The sequence below is a fragment of the Cataglyphis hispanica genome, chromosome 5 (assembly GCF_021464435.1).
Source record: "Cataglyphis hispanica isolate Lineage 1 chromosome 5, ULB_Chis1_1.0, whole genome shotgun sequence".
In the NCBI taxonomy this organism is placed as follows: Eukaryota; Metazoa; Arthropoda; class Insecta; order Hymenoptera; family Formicidae; genus Cataglyphis; species Cataglyphis hispanica.
Genome location: NC_065958.1, coordinates 8,844,726 through 8,863,248, shown reverse-complemented (window position 1 = coordinate 8,863,248; position 18,523 = coordinate 8,844,726). Strand labels below are relative to the sequence as shown.

General features: G+C 35.8%; 2 protein-coding genes across 4 annotated transcripts; one reads left to right on the top strand and one right to left on the bottom strand.

Annotated features, from left to right (window-relative positions):
* The first annotated feature begins 6,802 nt into the window (after positions 1-6,802).
* On the top strand, positions 6,803-9,884 carry LOC126850146 (ubiA prenyltransferase domain-containing protein 1 homolog). Its single transcript, XM_050592853.1, has 2 exons — positions 6,803-7,068; positions 7,574-9,884. Exon 2 carries the CDS (start codon positions 7,589-7,591, stop codon positions 8,579-8,581), a length of 993 nt encoding a protein of 330 aa, XP_050448810.1. The 5' UTR covers positions 6,803-7,068; positions 7,574-7,588; the 3' UTR covers positions 8,582-9,884.
* LOC126850126 (uncharacterized) lies at positions 9,839-17,847 on the bottom strand. 3 transcript variants are annotated; one of them, XM_050592824.1, is made up of 5 exons: positions 17,614-17,847; positions 17,430-17,522; positions 13,213-17,296; positions 12,246-12,527; positions 9,839-12,125 (listed from the first exon to the last, which is right to left on the bottom strand). In XM_050592824.1, exons 3-5 carry the CDS (start codon positions 17,292-17,294, stop codon positions 11,546-11,548), a joined length of 4,944 nt encoding a protein of 1,647 aa, XP_050448781.1. In that variant the 5' UTR covers positions 17,295-17,296; positions 17,430-17,522; positions 17,614-17,847; the 3' UTR covers positions 9,839-11,545. The 3 variants fall into 3 exon arrangements, with proteins under 3 accessions (XP_050448781.1, XP_050448779.1, XP_050448780.1); XM_050592822.1 differs by having other exon boundaries at positions 17,430-17,507; XM_050592823.1 differs by having other exon boundaries at positions 17,430-17,847.
* Positions 17,848-18,523: the final 676 nt, after the last annotated feature.

The following is an 18,523-nucleotide window of genomic DNA, read 5'->3' as shown; positions in this document are numbered from 1 at the left end:
TCCCAACTCCAACCTAACTCCTAACCTAACCAACCTAACCTAACCCAACCTAACCCAACCTGAATCCCAATCCCAACCTAACCTAACCTAACCCAACCTAACCTAACCTAACCCAATCCCAACCTAACCTAACCTAACCTAACCCAACCTAACCTAATCCCAACCTAACCCTAATCCCAATCCCAACTCCAACCTAACCTAACCCAACCTAACTCTAACCTAATCCCAACCTAACTCTAACCTAACCTAACCTAACCTAACCCCAACCCAACCTAAACCCAACCTAACCCAACTCTAATCCCAACCTAACCCAATCCCAACCTAACCTAACCCAACCTAACCTAACCTAACCCAACCTAACCTAACCTAACCCAACCTAACCCAACCTAACCTAACCTAACCCAATCCCAACCTAACCTAACCTAACCTAACCTGAACTCTAACCTAATCCCAACCTAACCTAACCCAACCCAACCCAACCTAACCTAACCTAACCTAACCTAATCCCAACCTCAACCTAACCTAACCTAACCTAACCTAACCTAACCCAATCCCAACCCAACCCAATCCCAACTCTAACCTAACTCCTAACCTAATCCCAACCCAACTCCAATCCCAACCTAACCCAACTCCAACCAACCTGAACCCAACCTAACCTAATCCTAACCTAATCCTAATCCCAACCTAACCTACCTAACCCTAACTCTAACCCAACCTAACTCTAACCCAACCTAACCTAACCTAACCCAACCTAACCCAACCTAACCTAACCTAACCTAACCCAACCTCAATCCCAACCTAACCTAACCTAACCTAACCTAACTCCCAACCTAACCTAATCCCAACCTCAACCTCCAACCTAATCCTGAACCCTGAATCCCAATCCCAATCCCAACCTAACCTAACCTAACCTAACCTAACCTAACCTAACCCAACCTAACCTAACCTAACCTAACCTAACCCAACCCAATCCCAATCCCAACCTAATCCTAACTCTAACCTAACCTAACCTAACCTAACCTAACCTAATCCCAACCTAACCCTAACCCAACTCCCAATCCCAACCCCAACCCAACCTCAATCCCAATCCTGAATCCCAACCCAACCCCAACCCAACCTAATCCCTAACCTAACCTAACCCAACCTAACCCAATCCCAACCTAACCTAACCTAACCCAACCTAACCCAACCTAACCTAACCTAACCTAACCTAACCCAACCTAATCCCAACCTAACCTAACCTAACCCAACCTAACCTCAACCTAATCCCAACCTAACCTAACCTAACTCCCAATCCCAACCTCCAACCTAACCTAACCTAACCTAATCCTAACCTAACCTCAACCTAACCTAACCTAACCCAACCCAACCCAACCCAATCCCAACCTAATCCCAACCCAATCCCAACCCAACCCCAACCTAACCTCAATCCCAATCCCAACCTAACCTAACCCAACCTAACCTAACCTAACCTAATCCCAACCCAACCTAATCCCAATCCCAACCTAACCCAACCCAACCCAACCTAACCTCAACCTAACCTAACCTAACCCCAACCTAACCTAACCTAACCTAACCCAACCTAACCCAACCCAACCTAACCCAACCCAACTCCAACCTAACCTAACTCCAACCCAACCTAACCCAACCTAACTCTAATCCCAACCTAACCTAACCTAACCTAACCTAATCCCAATCCCAACCTAACCCAACCCAACCTAATCCCAACCCAATCCCAACTCCAACCCAACCTAACCTAACCTAACCCAACCTAACCTAACCTAACCCAACCTGAACCTAACCTCAACCTAACCCAATCCCAACCTAACCTAACCTAACCTAACCTAATCCCAACCTAACCTAACCTAACCTAACCTAACCTAACCTAACCTAACCTAATCCCAACCTAACCTAATCCCAATCCTAATCCCAACCTAACCTAACCTAACCTAACTCCTAACCTAACCCAATCCCAACCTAACCCAATCCTAACCTAACCTAACCTAATCCCAATCCCAACTCCAACCTAACCTAACCTAACCTAACCTAATCCCAACCTAACCTAACCTAACCTAACCCAACCTAACCTAATCCCAACTCCAACCCAACCTAACCTAACCCAATCCCAACCTAACCTAATCCTAACCTAACCCAACCTAACCTAACCTAACCCAACCTAACCTAACCTAACCCAATCCCAACCTAACCCAACCTAACCTAACCTAACCTAACCCAACCTAACCCAACCTAACCTAACCTAACCCTAACCTAACCTAACCTAATCCCAACCTAACCTAACCTAACTCTAATCCTAATCCCAACCTAACTCAACCTATACCCAACCTAATCCTAATCCCAATCCCAACTCTGAACCTCAACCTAACCTGAACCTAACTCTAACCCAACCTAACCTAACCTAACTCTAACCTAACCCAACCTAATCCCAACCTAACCTAATCCTAATCCTAATCCTAATCCCAACCTAACCTAACTCCCAATCCCAATCCCAATCCCAACCTAACCTAACCTAACCTAACCCAACCTAACCTAATCCCAACCCAACCTAACCTAATCCAACCCAACCTAACCTGAATCCTAACCCAACCTAACCTAACCTGAATCCCAACTCTAACCTAACCTAACCTAATCCCTAACCTAACCTAACCCTAACTCCCAACCTAATCCCAACCTAACTCCAACCCAATCCCAATCCCAACCTAACCCAACTCAACCCAACCCCAATCCCAATCCCAATCCCAACCTAACCTAATCCTAACCTAACCTAACCTAACCCAACCTAATCCCAACCTAACCCAACCTAACCCCAACCTAACCTAACCTAACCCTAACCTAATCCCAACCTAATCCTAACCCAATCCCAATCCCTAACCTAACCTAACCTAACCTCCCAACCTAACCTAACCCAATCCCAACCTAACCTAACCCAATCCCAATCCCAATCCCAACCTAATCCTAATCCTAATCCTAACCTAACCTAATCCCAACCTAATCCCAACCTAATCCCAATCCTAACCTAACCTAACCTAACCTAACCCAACTCCAATCCTAACCTAACCTAATCCCAACCCAACCTAACCTAACCTAACCCAACCTAACCTAACCCTAACCTGAATCCCAATCCTAATCCCAACCTAACCTAACCTAACCCAACCCCAACCTCAACCTAACCTAACCCAACCTCAACCCCAACCTAACTCTGAACTCCTAACCTAACCTAATCCCAATCCCAACCTAACCTAATCCTAATCCCAACCTAACCTAACCTAACCCTAACCCAACCTAAATCCCAACCTAACCTAATCCCAACCTAACCTAACCTAAATCCTAACCTAACCTAATCCCAATCCTAACCTAACCTAATCCTAACCTAATCCCAACCCAACCTAACCTCCAACCTAACCTAACCTAACTCTAACTCTAACCCAACCTAACCTAATCCTAACCTAACCCAACCTAATCCTAACCTAACCTAATCCCAACCTAACCTAATCCCAACCTAACTCCCAATCCCAATCCCAACCTAACCTAACCTAACCTAATCCCAACCTAACCCAACCCAACCTTAACCTAACCTAACCCAATCCCAACCTAACCTAACTCCAAATCCCAACCTCCAACCCAACCTAATCCTAACCTAACCTAACCCAATCCCAACCTAACTCTAACCTAATCCCAACCTAACCCAACCTAACCTAACCTAACCTAACCCAATCCTAACCTAACCTAACCCAACCTAACCCAATCCCAACCTAACCTAACCTAACCCAACCTAACCCAATCCCAACCTAACCCAATCCCAACCTAACCTAACCTAACCTCAATCCCAACCTAACCTAACCCAACCCAACCTAACCTAACCTAACCTAACCTAACCTAACCTAACCTAACCCAACTCAACCTGAATCCCAACCTAACCTAACCCAATCCCAACCTAACCTAATCCCAACTCTAACCTAACCTAACCTAACCCAACCTAACCTAACCTAACCTTAACCTAACCTAACCTAACCTAATCCCAACCTAATCCCAACCTAACCCAACCTAACCCTAACCTAACCTAATCCCAACCTAATCCCAATCCCAACCTAACTCCCAACCTAACCCAACCTAACCTAACCTAATCCCAACCTAACCTAACCTAACCTAACCTAACCTAACCCAACCTAACCCTAACCCAATCCTAACCTAACCTAACCTAATCCCAACCTAACCTAACCTAACCTAACCTAACCCAATCCCAACCCAACCCAACCTAATCCCAACCTAACCTAACCTAACCTAACCTAACCTAACCCAACCTAACCCAACCTAACCCAACCCAACCTAATCCCAACCTAACCTAACCCAACCTAACCTAACCTAACCTAACCTAACTCCCAATCCCAATCCTAACCTAACCCAACCTAATCCCAATCCCAATCCCAACCTAACCCAATCCCAACCCAATCCTAACTCTAACCTAACCCAACCTAACCCAACTCCAACCCAACTCTAACTCTGAATCCCAACCTAACCTAACCTAACCCAACCTAACCCAACCTAACCTAACCTAACCTAACCTAACCTAACCCAACCTAATCCCAATCCCAACCTAACCCAACCTAATCCCAACCCAACCCAATCCCAATCCCAACCCAACCCAACCTAACCTAACCTAATCCCAATCCCAATCCCAACCTAATCCCAACCCAACCTAACCTAACCTAATCCCAACCTAACCCAACTCTAACCCAATCCCAACCCAATCCCAACCCAATCCCAACCCAACCTAACCTAATCCCAACCCCAATCCTAATCCCAATCCCAACCTAACCCAATCCCAATCCTAACCCAACCTAATCCCAATCCCAACCTAACCTAATCCCAACCTAACCCAACCCAACCCAATCCCAACCTCAATCCCAACCTAACCTAACCTAATCCCAATCCCAACCTAACCTAATCCCAACCTAACCCAACCTAACCCAACCTAATCCCAATCCCAACCTAATCCCAACCTAATCCCAACCTAACCCAATCCCAATCCTAACCTAACCCAACCCAACCTAACCCAACCTAATCCCAACCTAACCTAACCCAATCCCAATCCCAACCTAACCTAACCTAACCCAATCCCAACCTAATCCCAACCCCAACCTAACCTAACCTAATCCCAATCCCAACCTAACCTAACCTAACCTAATCCCAATCCCAATCCCAACCCAATCCCAATCCCAACCTAACCTAATCCCAACTCTAATCCCAACCTCAACCTAACCTAATCCCAACCTAACCTAACTCAACCTAACCTAACTCAATCCCAATCCTAACCTAATCCTAACCTAACTCTAACCTAATCCCAATCCTAACCTAACCTAACTCCTAACCCAATCCTAATCCTAACCCAACCTAACCTGAATCCCAACCTAACCCAACCTAACCTAACCCAACCCAACCTAACCCAATCCCAATCCCAACCTAACCTAACCCAACCAACCTAATCCCAATCCCAACCCAACCTAATCCCAACCTAACCTAACCTAACTCCAATCCCAACTCAACCCAACCTAATCCCAACCCAATCCCAATCCCAACCTAACCTAATCCTAATCCCAATCCCAACCTAACCTAACCCAACCTAATCCCAACCTAACCTAACTCCTAACCCCAACCTAACCTAACCTAACCCAACCTAACCCAACTCCAACCCAACCTAACCTAACCTAATCCCAACCTAACTCCAACCTAACCTAACCTAATCCCAATCCTAACCCAATCCCAACCTAACCTAACCTAACCTAACCCAACCTAACCTAATCCCAACCCTAATCCTAACTCGTTCTAATCCCAACTCTAATTCTGGCTCCAACCTGGTTCTAATTCTGGTCTCTAATCTGTCCGATTCTAGTCTCTAACCTAACCCAATCCCTCAGGTTAGGCTAGGTTGGTTAGGCTAGGTTGAAGCTAGGTTAGGCTAGGCTGTAGGCTAGGTGTTAGGTTAGGCTAGGTTAGCCTAGCCTCAGGTTAGGTTAGCCTAACCCAGCCTCACCTCGACCTAGCCTCACTCACCTCGGACCTAGCCTCATCTCGACCTATCCTCACCTCGGACCCAGCCTCATCTCCGACCCATCCTCACCTCGGACCTAAGCCTCAGGTTAGGCTAGCCTAACCCAGCCTCACCACTCGGACCCAGCCTCACCTCGGACCTAGCCTCATCTCGGACCTAGCCTCACCTCGGACCTAGCCTCACCTCGGACCTAGCCTCACCTCGGACCTAGCCTAACCTCGGATGAATTAAATTAGACATCATTCCTACATTTAGTAACGTTTTTAAATTTGGTAAATTTATAAATTATAAATAATATTTCTAAATATAACGAAACCTAAATAAAATAAAATTTATAAAAAAAAAAAAAACGAATTCATAGTAAAATATAATAATTAATTATTCGAAAAACGCCACGGCAATGGGCTTGTTTACGTCGATATATTTTAATACATATGAAATACTATACCGATCAATCGCAACCATTCCATTCTTTAAAGATATAATTATGATTGGCCAGTGTATATTTATTTAATACGTATCTAAATTTATTGGTATAATCTAGACCAATTAATCCGACTCCAATCGATTAATCGCTATATTTTACTATGAATTTTAGTCTTTTATTGGCAAATACAATGCAATGACGTCATTAATCGCTCTTGGAGCGATTGATTTTGTTACATTCGAAAACACCGTTAAATATGAATTCGAAAAATGACGCGACGTCGTATACGACTATTTCAAGAATAGAACCCCGAGACAACCGGACATGGAATAAATCCAACATCGAACAGACTTAAAGTGCTCGAACACGGACACAAACGTCCATCGGAGAGAGTGAAGAAAAAAGAATAATTCGAGCGTTGTACATACTTCATGATGCTGATTAAACGAACGCTGATGTGTTGCTTCTACGAATGATTCTACGATGAACCAATATCGAGAAGTGAAACGTTTTAATTGTCACGGAGAGCGCCTTAACCTATCTTCGTCTGTGTCTATTTCGAAAAAATTTTCGGGTGAGTTTAATTTATAATTTGTATCGAAAAACCACTTGCGTTATTGTTTTGTAAACTTTCGTGTTTATTCCATCATTATTTTATGTTATTTCGACATTTCTATGATATTTATATAATTATGCAAATGTCACGTGGAAACATGTACGTACGTATACGTATGTTGGGATACCGTTAAGTACGATATACCGGATAAATTTCCTTTTTAAGTACTGTGTATTAAGCCATTTACCGATTGCTAATTGCTTTTTATTTTACTATGAAATGTAAAGCTTTGAAAGTTTATTTACAATATATATATATACATACATATATATATATATATATATATATATATATATATATACATACATATATATTATTGATGGTAAAGATTCTTTCTCGTATATCGATATATAGAAAAGAAATCGGTTTAATATAGAACTTCGAGGATTAAAGGATTGTTATCGTTTCTAATATCGCGTTATATAGAATATTATTAGTTTATATAGAATAATATTATTTCTAGTGTTGCGCGCGAAACATGATGTCCAACGGCGTTTGCGACCCAACTAGACGAATCGACGATAACTCTATGGCGAATAATGTACATCACCCGACATCGTCAGCTTTGGATTCTCCGCTTATGAAGTTGTCTTCGTATATTCTGGCGATGCGACCATGGTCGCTGAACGCATCCCTAATGCCAACGCTTCTCGGATCCGCACTTGCGTATCAACAGACAGGTCTAGCGAGTTTTAGTTGGATATCGCTGGTCGTTATTGTGCTCACGGTACTTTGTGTACATGGTGCTGGTAATGTAGTAAACACCTATTTTGACTATGTAAAGGGTGTCGATAGTCGAAAAAGTGATGATAGAATATTGGTAGATCATTTATTGTCTAAAGATGAATTAGTCTCGTTGGGAGCTTTTTTATATACGACAGGCTGCTTGGGATTTGTCTTACTAGCGGCTATCTCCCCTGCCAAGATGGAACATCTAGCTCTTGTATACTTTGGAGGTTTATCCTCTTCTTTTCTCTATACGGGAGGTATAGGATTTAAGTACATTGCTTTGGGCGATGTACTAATTTTAGTCATATTTGGTCCAGTCTCAGTTCTGTTCGCGTTCATGGCGCAAACCGGTTATGTTGAATTAGGAACGATTTATTATGCTATACCGCTCGCGTTAAACACTGAGGCTATTTTACATAGCAATAACACGAGGGATATGGACAGCGACAAAAAGGCAGGAATTGTGACACTAGCGATTTTGATAGGTCATACCGCGTCTCATGTTTTGTATGCTTTTCTACTATTCACACCGTATATTATTCTCATAGTACTGGCATTGAGATACTCGATATGTTTTTTAATGCCAGTAATCACTCTGCCGATCGCCTTTGAAATAGAAAAAGAATTCCGAAATCCTGATAAAATTCAACAAGTGCCTCAACGAACAGCCAACTTAAACGTATGTTTAGGTGCTTTATATGTTTTCGCTTGTATGTTTGGAAGCTCGCTTTCTTCTCCATAAACTATTTATAAAGTGTCATTAATCCTGTTACTTTTCTGATTTAATAATTTATTAATATTTCAGTAAAATTTCAAATTTACAGTTTTGTTCGTTTTACATTTGTAGAAATTTTATTTGTTTTACTTATTCGTTACAATTGATATAACACTATCATTTTATGATACTAATTCATACTTGTTTATAATTATTTTCTTCATTTGGAGGATTGATGTTAATAGTGTAAAGTCGGAATTCATTAATGTAATATATCAGCAGCTAATAAATTTTGTAATTTTATTGCAAAATCTTTCTAAACCCTTGCAAATAATGCAATGATTTTCAAATTAGCACAAGGAAAAAACAATTATTAAAAAAAATGTTTTACCTCAAGTACAAATCAATTTATAGGATTTTGAACATGCGTGTGTGTTTGTCACAAAAATAGATTTCTGTGACATTTTTTGAATATTATTTTATAATATATATTGTTATATATATGATTTTTTGTAATATGATGTACAAAATTTGCAAATATTAGGGCTTTTAAAAAAAAGAAACAGAGGGGAAATATTATTTCGTTTATATCTTTTGTCATTTTTCCAGCATTTTTTATTTAGATCCTTATAAATCAATTAAACTTTTATCAAAATCTTTTTAAATTAAAATTTTTTTTTAAATAAATTCGTGTATAAATTCCGTTTTAATATATATTTAATAAATATTAAATACACAAATTCGTATTTGCGTATTTTGTTACATAGGTGCATATATGAGGTATGTATACATAATTTGTTAAAACTTCAAACTTTTACATATGTTTGCATATTATTTATATTATAATTTATATGTGCATAATATATATACGTTCAAACATATACATAGTGATTCGCATACAGGAGAAAGTCTATATTGTAGAAGATGATAATATTAATCACATATATTTACACACATTATGAGTTAAATAATTCATATGAACGTGTATCTCATTCTCGATATCATACGCATACTCGGCATATATGAAAATTGGTGAGAATATATTAATCCCTCAAACATTTATAAGGATCACATTAATCTGTCAAATAATAATTTATTAGTAGTTTATATTGCGCTAGTTCGGTTCAATCAATCGATATCGAGGAAGGTCTCTTAATATCAATTTCCAATTTTTCTATCTTATTCTTTTATAATTTGTAACATAAGTAAAGTACAAATTAAGTAAACTGTATCTGAAATGAATTAAAGAGAGTATAGTTTTAATACTTTTTTGTTTTCACAAAGTTTAGTGTTTTTTTTTTTTTTTTTTTTTTTTTTTTTTTTTTTTTAAGACGTTCTGTGACTCGGAAATGATTAATGTCGACATTTCCGCTGAAGAAATAGATTTTAATTTAATCAGAATCCACTGTTAAGATACAGTGGTTTTGAAACATCCTGAATATAAGTATGTATGTGCGCATGTATAAATTTAACAGTGATATTTCACAATATATATAGCTGTTTAACTTAATATATACATATTTTTTACTGACACAGTATAATATTATATTTTCATGACATGTTACATATACAATTTAATTTATTTTTTATTAAATAAAAATTAAACTTTTTTCTATAATAAGTATCGAGATGCACCTTGTATGGTAGTGCAATTGATGTGCGTGTGCGTGCGTGCGTGTGTGTGTGTGCGTGTGTGCGCGCGTGTGGATGTGTGTGTGTGTGTTTATCTGTGTATAATGCAGCATATCTTTGCATTAGACATAAAATCATTATTATTTCATGTTTGTTTGATATCACTGTAAAAGATTCTTACGCACGTTTGTACTATTTATTTTTTGAATAGATAATTTCTCGTTATTCCCGTTTCCTTTTCTTTTTTTTCTCATGTTTCTTTCATTCCGAATAAATTAAAAATATAGGGAAACCAAAGATTTTTTATTTATTTTTTCCTTCATCTACCCCAATTTTATTAAGTGATAAAATTTAAATAATTATGTAAATGTATAAGAAAATTAAAAAATTTTGCAAAATCTCAGAAAACAAAGTTAATTTGAGCATTCAAAGTTTTTTATGTTTTTATATATGTTAAAACTGTTATACATTAAGTTTTCTTTCAAAGTGAAAAAATATGTTATATATTTTTTTATATTATGTATACAATATTAAACTTTGTTATATAAATTATTTGATCTCAATTTGTTCAAAAATACACGATTTTGTTATTATCATATTAAATATCTTATATTAGATGTTTTTTTTTTTTTAGTCATGTATTTCTACAAATTAAGTATTTTTCTCGTGCATTATATGCAATAAAATTGTCACACTAGGAATATCTATACATCTATATAAATCTCTGAAAGAAAGATATACAAATATAGGAAAAGAAACGGTAAATTTGAGACTAGATTAATAAAACAATTTTAATTTTGTGCTCGTTCTTTCTCCCGTCTTTATTTCTATCTCTTCCATTAATTTTTCTAAATAGAATATTATTTATAAAGAATTTTTTTTGTTTTCTCTAAAAGAATTTGTGCGAATGTACAATATCAAATGACAATACTTTTCAGATCATAGAGAAGCGATGTTTTGTTAAAAATATTTCTGTATCCTATGTAATTCTATGATTTATATATTATATATTGTATGGAACAATTGAATTATGTGTGAAAAATAAATTACTAAATATATAACATTTATATGTTCGTCTATAATATATAATTTCATAATATTTAAATAAAATTATAGCTGAATTTTGTTATGACATTTTATTTACATATTTTTAATGTAATGTATATATAAATATATAATTTTACTAGAAAATATAATATTAGTTATTCCTAGCATATTGACTTATTAGATTGTAAATATAATTAAAATATTGTGTATATTTGTATGTGTGCGTGTATAGACACATACATATATGTACATAATAAAACTTATAGAACCAAAATATTATAAATCATACCATATATAGGTGAATGGAAAAAATTACGCATTTCCCTTTACAAAGTTCTCTTCGTCGTACAAGGCATTCTTCAATCGCTCTTCCAATAATATATTCTCCAATTGTTGCGTTTGCAAACGGCTCTCTATCTCCTTAGACACAGAGTGTATCTCTATGACTCGAGTTTTGGTACTTTCACAAAATTCTGCTAATGAATCAAATTTCTCGTCTAATACACTATCATACAAATCGTTTGCCGACGTATTGAGTTTCTTTCTTTTTATCACTGGTTCGTTTAATATGTAATTATCATCACAGTTTAATTCGCGCGACAAAAATTTTGTTAGTACATTAGATTTAAACCACCATGGTAATGTCTGGAAATGTTTGATGTGATTTTTGTTATAAATGACTATATGTTCATCCAAAAGTTGTATTTTTTCTTTAATCACATGCAGTAGTATGTGTACGAAATTGGATAACTGCAAACTTCCTGAAGTAAGGTATAAATTACTTAATATATTGCAAAATACAATGTTGCAATTTGAGTCAGATAGCACCTCTCTACAATATTTTGTAATATATCGTCGTAAATCTTGTATATCCGTTATTGGCCATGGTGCACTAAAGTAAGAAAATAAACACAAAAATATTAAAAGATATAGAATGAGTTTTAATGTATGAGTGCTATAATATCTTAATTAAATATCTTAGTTAATATTATAACATAGATCGCATACTTACTTCCACGGTGGTAACACAAAACTATTCATTATGTTCTCTAATTTTGCTCTGTATTCATCTTGTTTCCACGATTCGTCCAAGTATTCATAACTGCATGGCATCGTACTACTATTTTGAAGGAATTTTTTTAATTCGGGTGCAAAATTTGTATATAACATAGATTCTGGATCTAAAATTATGTCTATCAAATGATTTACAGCTTCGTTGTGCAAATCAATTACAAAATTAGGATTTTTTAATGCATTTGACAATTGTTTATTGAACATAGCATCACCCAATATCCTATAAATGATAATAATTAGATAATAATGAAATCTGTATATACATGTTACATATACAAAGTGTCTACTTAAATTTTGTAAAAAAATTCCCTTCCAAATATTTCTGTTCAAAATTCCAGTTAAAAACTAATATTTTAAAGACTTTTTGATGTAATTTTATATACAGTTTCTAATGCTTTTCGCTCATACAAAAGAAAAACAAAGTCACTTAAGTTTCAAGTGCTAGATTTGCAAATGTACTAAAAAAAAAAAAAAAACTATAATTTTTGTAAACACTTTCATTTTCTTTTATGACTAAAAATTACAATAAAAAATGTGTACCGCACATTTTTTATTAAGACATTGAATGTATAAACACATGTACAAAGATATAGATATATTTTTAATATATTTTAAACACACAGATAGTTCATAAGTATAGTTGATTTATCAGCTTGATTGCCAATTGCTTACAATACAAGAGTGAAAATATCAAAGAAGAATTATAAAGAAATCTTTCAAAAAATACACTGAATCTTTATAAAATTCTATGAGAATTTTCAGATTTTTGCAGGTAGAAAAGAAATCCCTGAGAACTCCAGATTTTAAATCAGGTTTTCATTTTTCCAGGGAGTAGACGCTCTATATACATAACATTGAAATATAATCAAAAAAGAGTATAAAAAAATTGAGAAAGAGAATATTACCTTAACCACAACTCTTCTGACAAACAAATATTATATATATTATACAAATAATCCATTTCCAGTGGAATTGGTGGTGATTTGTTCACTGTCAACCATAAAACTACGCTTTGTATCAAATTTAAAATAATTTTTGTAGACAAATCTTCCTTGTACATAATTGTATATTCCAATATGTAACCAGATTCCAAGAGAGATTCCAAGACTGAGACGATATCCTCATTCTGAATTTTCAAATTTCCATTACCCAGGATTATAAAAGCCAGCGGCATAGGCATCAGCTTGTGTCTTGATAATATAGTTTTCGTTAAACGTTTAATAACAAGTTCATAGTTTTCCGAAGCATCAGCGATAAATAGAAGCGCATCAGTACCGACTAAATTATGCTCACTGATAAAACCCTCGAAATGCCTTATGCAAACACGTAAAGTTTCATAGGGATTTGGTCGATAAGTTTTTATAATAGGATCCATCGTAAAATCTTCAGGATATAAGTATTCATTTATCATTTTCTTATAATGCCATAAGATCGTTTTATTGCTCAAATCCGGCCAGGAGATCACCAGTTTCCAAAATATGTTAATCAAAGGACCAATATCCAATAATCGTAGATTCTCTTTAATACCAGCGTACACGATAATTTCGATTGGCGCAAGAGTTGGTATCATACCAGTTGTGTCATCCGATTGACATTGTTTTTCGCGCATATTTTGTATCACTATTTCCTGTTCCTTGGAATATAGCATTCTCGCGTTTTCCTCCACGGATTGCCTCTGCAACCAAACCGGTGTGTTTTCCAATGCCTCTCTCTGTCGTTTCTTTTTCGATACGTACTGTTTCCAAGCATTGAAACACTTGGCAACTGCTTGATTTTTAATTCTTGACAACATGGCTTGTAACTTCCGCTGATTTTTAATTTCAGCAGTCAATAATACATTACATATTTCATGAATAATTTCGCCAGTCATGTCGAAAAGGATTTTTTCGCTCAATGTGTCATATATTTTTATCCTTTCCATATTTTCTTTTGCAATAGCAGAGCAGAATTCATATGCGATTTCCTTATATAAGCTGTTGTAAATTTCTTCCGACTGTTCCTCGATTTGTTGCATTTTTCTCTCATACTCCAACTTCTCCAATTTCGCTTTTTCAGCCTTCAAAATAATTTGTACATCTTGGACTTTCTGTTCTTCCTGAGAGGAGATAGTTTGTTTCTTTGTTATTTTATTCCCATCATTTACATTTGTTGAAAGTGGTGTGAGAAAATAATTGTTAGCGAAAACCGTTGAAGGCGTAATATTTCTAATAAATATATCTTCCGATCTTATCCCTGAATCGACATTCTGATTTATTGCCGAAGACGCAGCAGGTTCTACATTATGCGATGTTTCTAATTGTTTTGAAAATGCGATAGGATCGTTTGTAAATGCATTGTTATTACTAAAAATATTATTGCTACCAAAAATTTCAGATTGTTTATCTTCAGTCATAGTGTTTTCACGATGCATTGTACCAGTCATCGCATTTTCATACTCAGATTGTTTATCAAAAGCTACATTTATTTGTGTGGTTGATGTACAAGAAGACTGAAGTTTATATTCAAATATATTTGATATTTTTTGTTTAAGCTCACTTTGTGCATGGGGTGCATTTGATGTCGTCATTTGGAAATCATTCAAAGTGATTGATTCGGAAACTGATATAAGTTTAGGTATACTTGATGCATTTGTATTAGCAGACTGTTTTTTAACTTGAATAGGACGAACATCCTTTATGGCTTTCTGATTTTTGTCCCGGACTGATGGCATCTTCTTTGTCTTTCTCTCCATAAATTCGTATGGATGTTCATATTCGTGTTGTTCTATAGAAGAGGCATTAGTATTTTGATCCATGGCATTGATAGATTCAGGCATCAAATAGCCATGTGCGTCAAAACTATCATGCGGTTTATGATCCTTGTAAGTCTTTTCTGGCATTTTTCCACCAGCGATACATTGTCCAATAGTGAAATTTAAAGCAATTCTCTTAGATTCTATCAGATTATAAGCCCTACCCTGTTGTATACTTCCTGCGGGCATGCTGAAGTTCCGACGATTGAAGAGAATGTTCAACTCGTCATTCGAAAAGTTCAGTCCTACTTGTTCGCAGAAATATTTAGCTTCGTTCTCGTTTTCGAAGCCGAGAATATCTATTAATTCATACAACGGGAAAGCTGTTGAAGTACTTCTGCAATACGCCTTCAACATTACCTTAAATGCTTTCAATCTAACTTGATTAAAATATCTTAATAAGATACAAGCATTCAAATAAGTCGTTTCTCGAACGAGTTTAAAGAATTTATAGTAATTACTCGAATCCAGTGCAAAGTATATATTGATCGCAAATTGAATTTCTGATGAATTTTGCACAGATTTCGGTAACTGTTGCAAATCATATAGAAAATTACCATCGTTTAAATTTAGTAAAACAATGTATGCTCTGAATTCTGATTCGTTTTCACAAGTAATACCTTTTAGTCTCAAATCGTGATACATATATTTCAAGGTCTGCAGACATTTTGTTAAATTTTCCGTATTAATTTTCATATCGAACACAGATGCGTCTTCTGAGCAAAGTCTCTCTGAACATACTATGTGAAATCTAGCGCATTGTTCGATCAATTCTACGCTTTCTATGCAACATAATTCCTGTTGCGTAATATCCTTCCTGATTCCTCTTGTTCTATCCCATAGAAAGTGATACCATTCCGCCAAATTTGTGTCTTCCTGCTCACAGAGATCCATTATTTCGTGAAGCAAGTAGCTCATAGTCATTTTCAACGACTTTACCGGCCTTAATTCGTGGGGCATCGGTTCCTCCTGGTCCGCAGAAGATCTTGAATATTGCTTTATAGCCGTCACATGATTTATTTTGTATTCATTTCCCTCTAGCTGTTCATATGTCGCAATTTGCCTCTGCGATTCACGCATAAGACGTTCTTTTTCTGGGCACATATCAGGACAAGTTCCACTAGTTACTTCAGCTGTTGCAAGCGAGGCTGGTTTGATTCGTTTTAATCTCATGAGACGATCCCTAGCTTCCAAAATCTTGTATTTGTCTTCAGTCGTAAGAGCGATCTGATGTATTATATTTTGTAACTCCTCTATAGAGGTATTAGGTAAAGGTTTAATTATCTGACTCTCTGTATCAAATTTTTCAATCTTTGCAACAGTTTTCTCAAATTTGGTTACCATTTTCTCATGCGGCAATACTGTTTTCCCTGCAGGTGTTCTAACTTTTAATGGATATAATGTATTATCGGATAGTTTAATCTCCTTGTCAGAATGTAAATTATACTCTAAATTTGTCATGGCCTCTAATTCAAATTTAATCTCATCGTCGGACGCTTTAAGTAGATTTGTCACTATATTTTTATGTGGAATTTTCTTTTTAGTTGACATTTTCATCGATGATTCCAATTTAGTCCACTCTACGTGAAACTTCTCACCCATGTAATTGCTACTGCCATAATACGCAGCATTTGCCTCCACTTTTGATGTATAAACTACTATGATTGTACGTTTCCTTGGACGTATAGTTATTTTAACGATATTCCCATATTTTATGAAATATTCTTTTGCCGCTATTTTAGTCAGCAAGGCGTTCGGAACATTGGTGCATGTTATCGAGTTGTCAATATTAATTTTGGTAGTATGCGATCTAGAATTTTTTTTCAGTTGTTCAAAAGCTTCTGTATCCTTAAGAGCGCTAGCAAATACATTAAATGTGGGTTTAAATGTAGATCTAAAAATTCTTGGCTTATATCTGTTAGAGTCATTGACTTGCAAGCTTGTATGTTTTTCATCATATTGCGATAGTATTGTAGGTACAGCAAAGGTAAATATATTCTTCTTATTGGAATGAGTGTCAGAAACATGATCCAATTCTACATCACAATTAATAACTCTTGAAGGATGAGATATATTACTTGGTTTAGAAAATACAAAACGGTTAGAGATCGTGCTCGTTTCGGAAATGTTAACTTCTATGTCGTCCATTTGTTCTATTTGATTGAACATTTTACTTTTATTTAATTCCTGCGACATACCTATAAATGTCACATCAAATAAAATTATCTTCGTCAAAATATGTATTCAATTAATGTATATATATATATATATATATATATATATATATATATATATATATATATTTATTTATTTATTTATTTATTTATTTACCTTTAGCATTTACTCATAATACGTGATGAGAACGAGATTTTATATATATCAATGTATTTTATAATTGCGCCTTTTGGTCTATAACCAAAAAAACTATGTCAACAAAAAAATTATCTATAATCAATTTACAATTAACAATTGTAAATCTATTTTTTTTCTTTAGAAAATTAATATTGATTAATACCAAGCAATAAATACAGTTTATTTTCTTCCTTCTCCTTATAGTTTGTTTTGCTCAATGAACTCTATATACACACACATAAACATATCAGCATGCACAAAAAATGCAACGATTGTGTGTTCAGAAATTCTATTTGTAAAACCCGTATCAGACTATAGCGGGGAGCACACACTTTTGCATAAGCGCATAACAATAAGCATAAGGAAATTGATTGGTTCATTTTCTTACGCATACATTTGTGGACCAATCAATTTCTTTATGTTTATGGTTATGCGCTTATGCAAAAGTGTGTGCTCCCTGCTTATGCATTGAAAATTGAAGATTAAAATTTGACTAATTAGAACAAAAGGGACTAAAATTTCTTTGTCCTGATTGGTCAAATTCAATCTTGAATCTTCAATCTCAATCTTTTAGTCTGATACAGACTTGGGGCCAATTTCACCACCTTCGGTTAAGTTAACCGACGGTTAAAATCAGCAGGGTGCCAACAGAAAATAGAGGCGAAGGAAAACCAAGCATTCTTATCATTTCAGGGTTGCCACCCTGCTGATTTTAACCGTCGGTTAACTTAACCGAAGATGGTGAAATTGGCCCTTAATGGTCCTCATATATTGATATTCATGATCATATTGATCATGTAACTTTTTCGTTAGGGCAGAAACGTAAAAAGTGAAAAGTTTCACGTGAACTCTACTGACGTTTTCAAATGGATGAGTTAACTAAACCGGATTAATTAATCATTATATTTTATTATGAATTCAAGTCTTTTATTGGCAAAGACAATGCAATGAAGTTATTAATCGCTCTCAAGGCGGTATTAAGGCCGTATTACACTATAAGTTGCTGGCTTGGTTACGGTTGGAATTACGGTTGACAGTTGCAAATTGATCAATCAGCCGGCAAGCTACTTTGT

Coding starts and splice junctions, on each gene's coding strand:
- LOC126850146 (XM_050592853.1), top strand. CDS start 7,589: ATGATGTCCAACGGCGTTTGCGACCCAACTAGACGAATCGACGATAAC.
- LOC126850126 (XM_050592823.1), bottom strand. CDS start 17,294: ATGTCGCAGGAATTAAATAAAAGTAAAATGTTCAATCAAATAGAACAA. Junction 12,528..13,212: donor TCAGAAGAGTTGTGGTTAAG/GTAATATTCTCT, acceptor TATCATTTATAG/GATATTGGGTGATGCTATGT. Junction 12,126..12,245: donor TTTGTGTTACCACCGTGGAA/GTAAGTATGCGA, acceptor TTCTTACTTTAG/TGCACCATGGCCAATAACGG.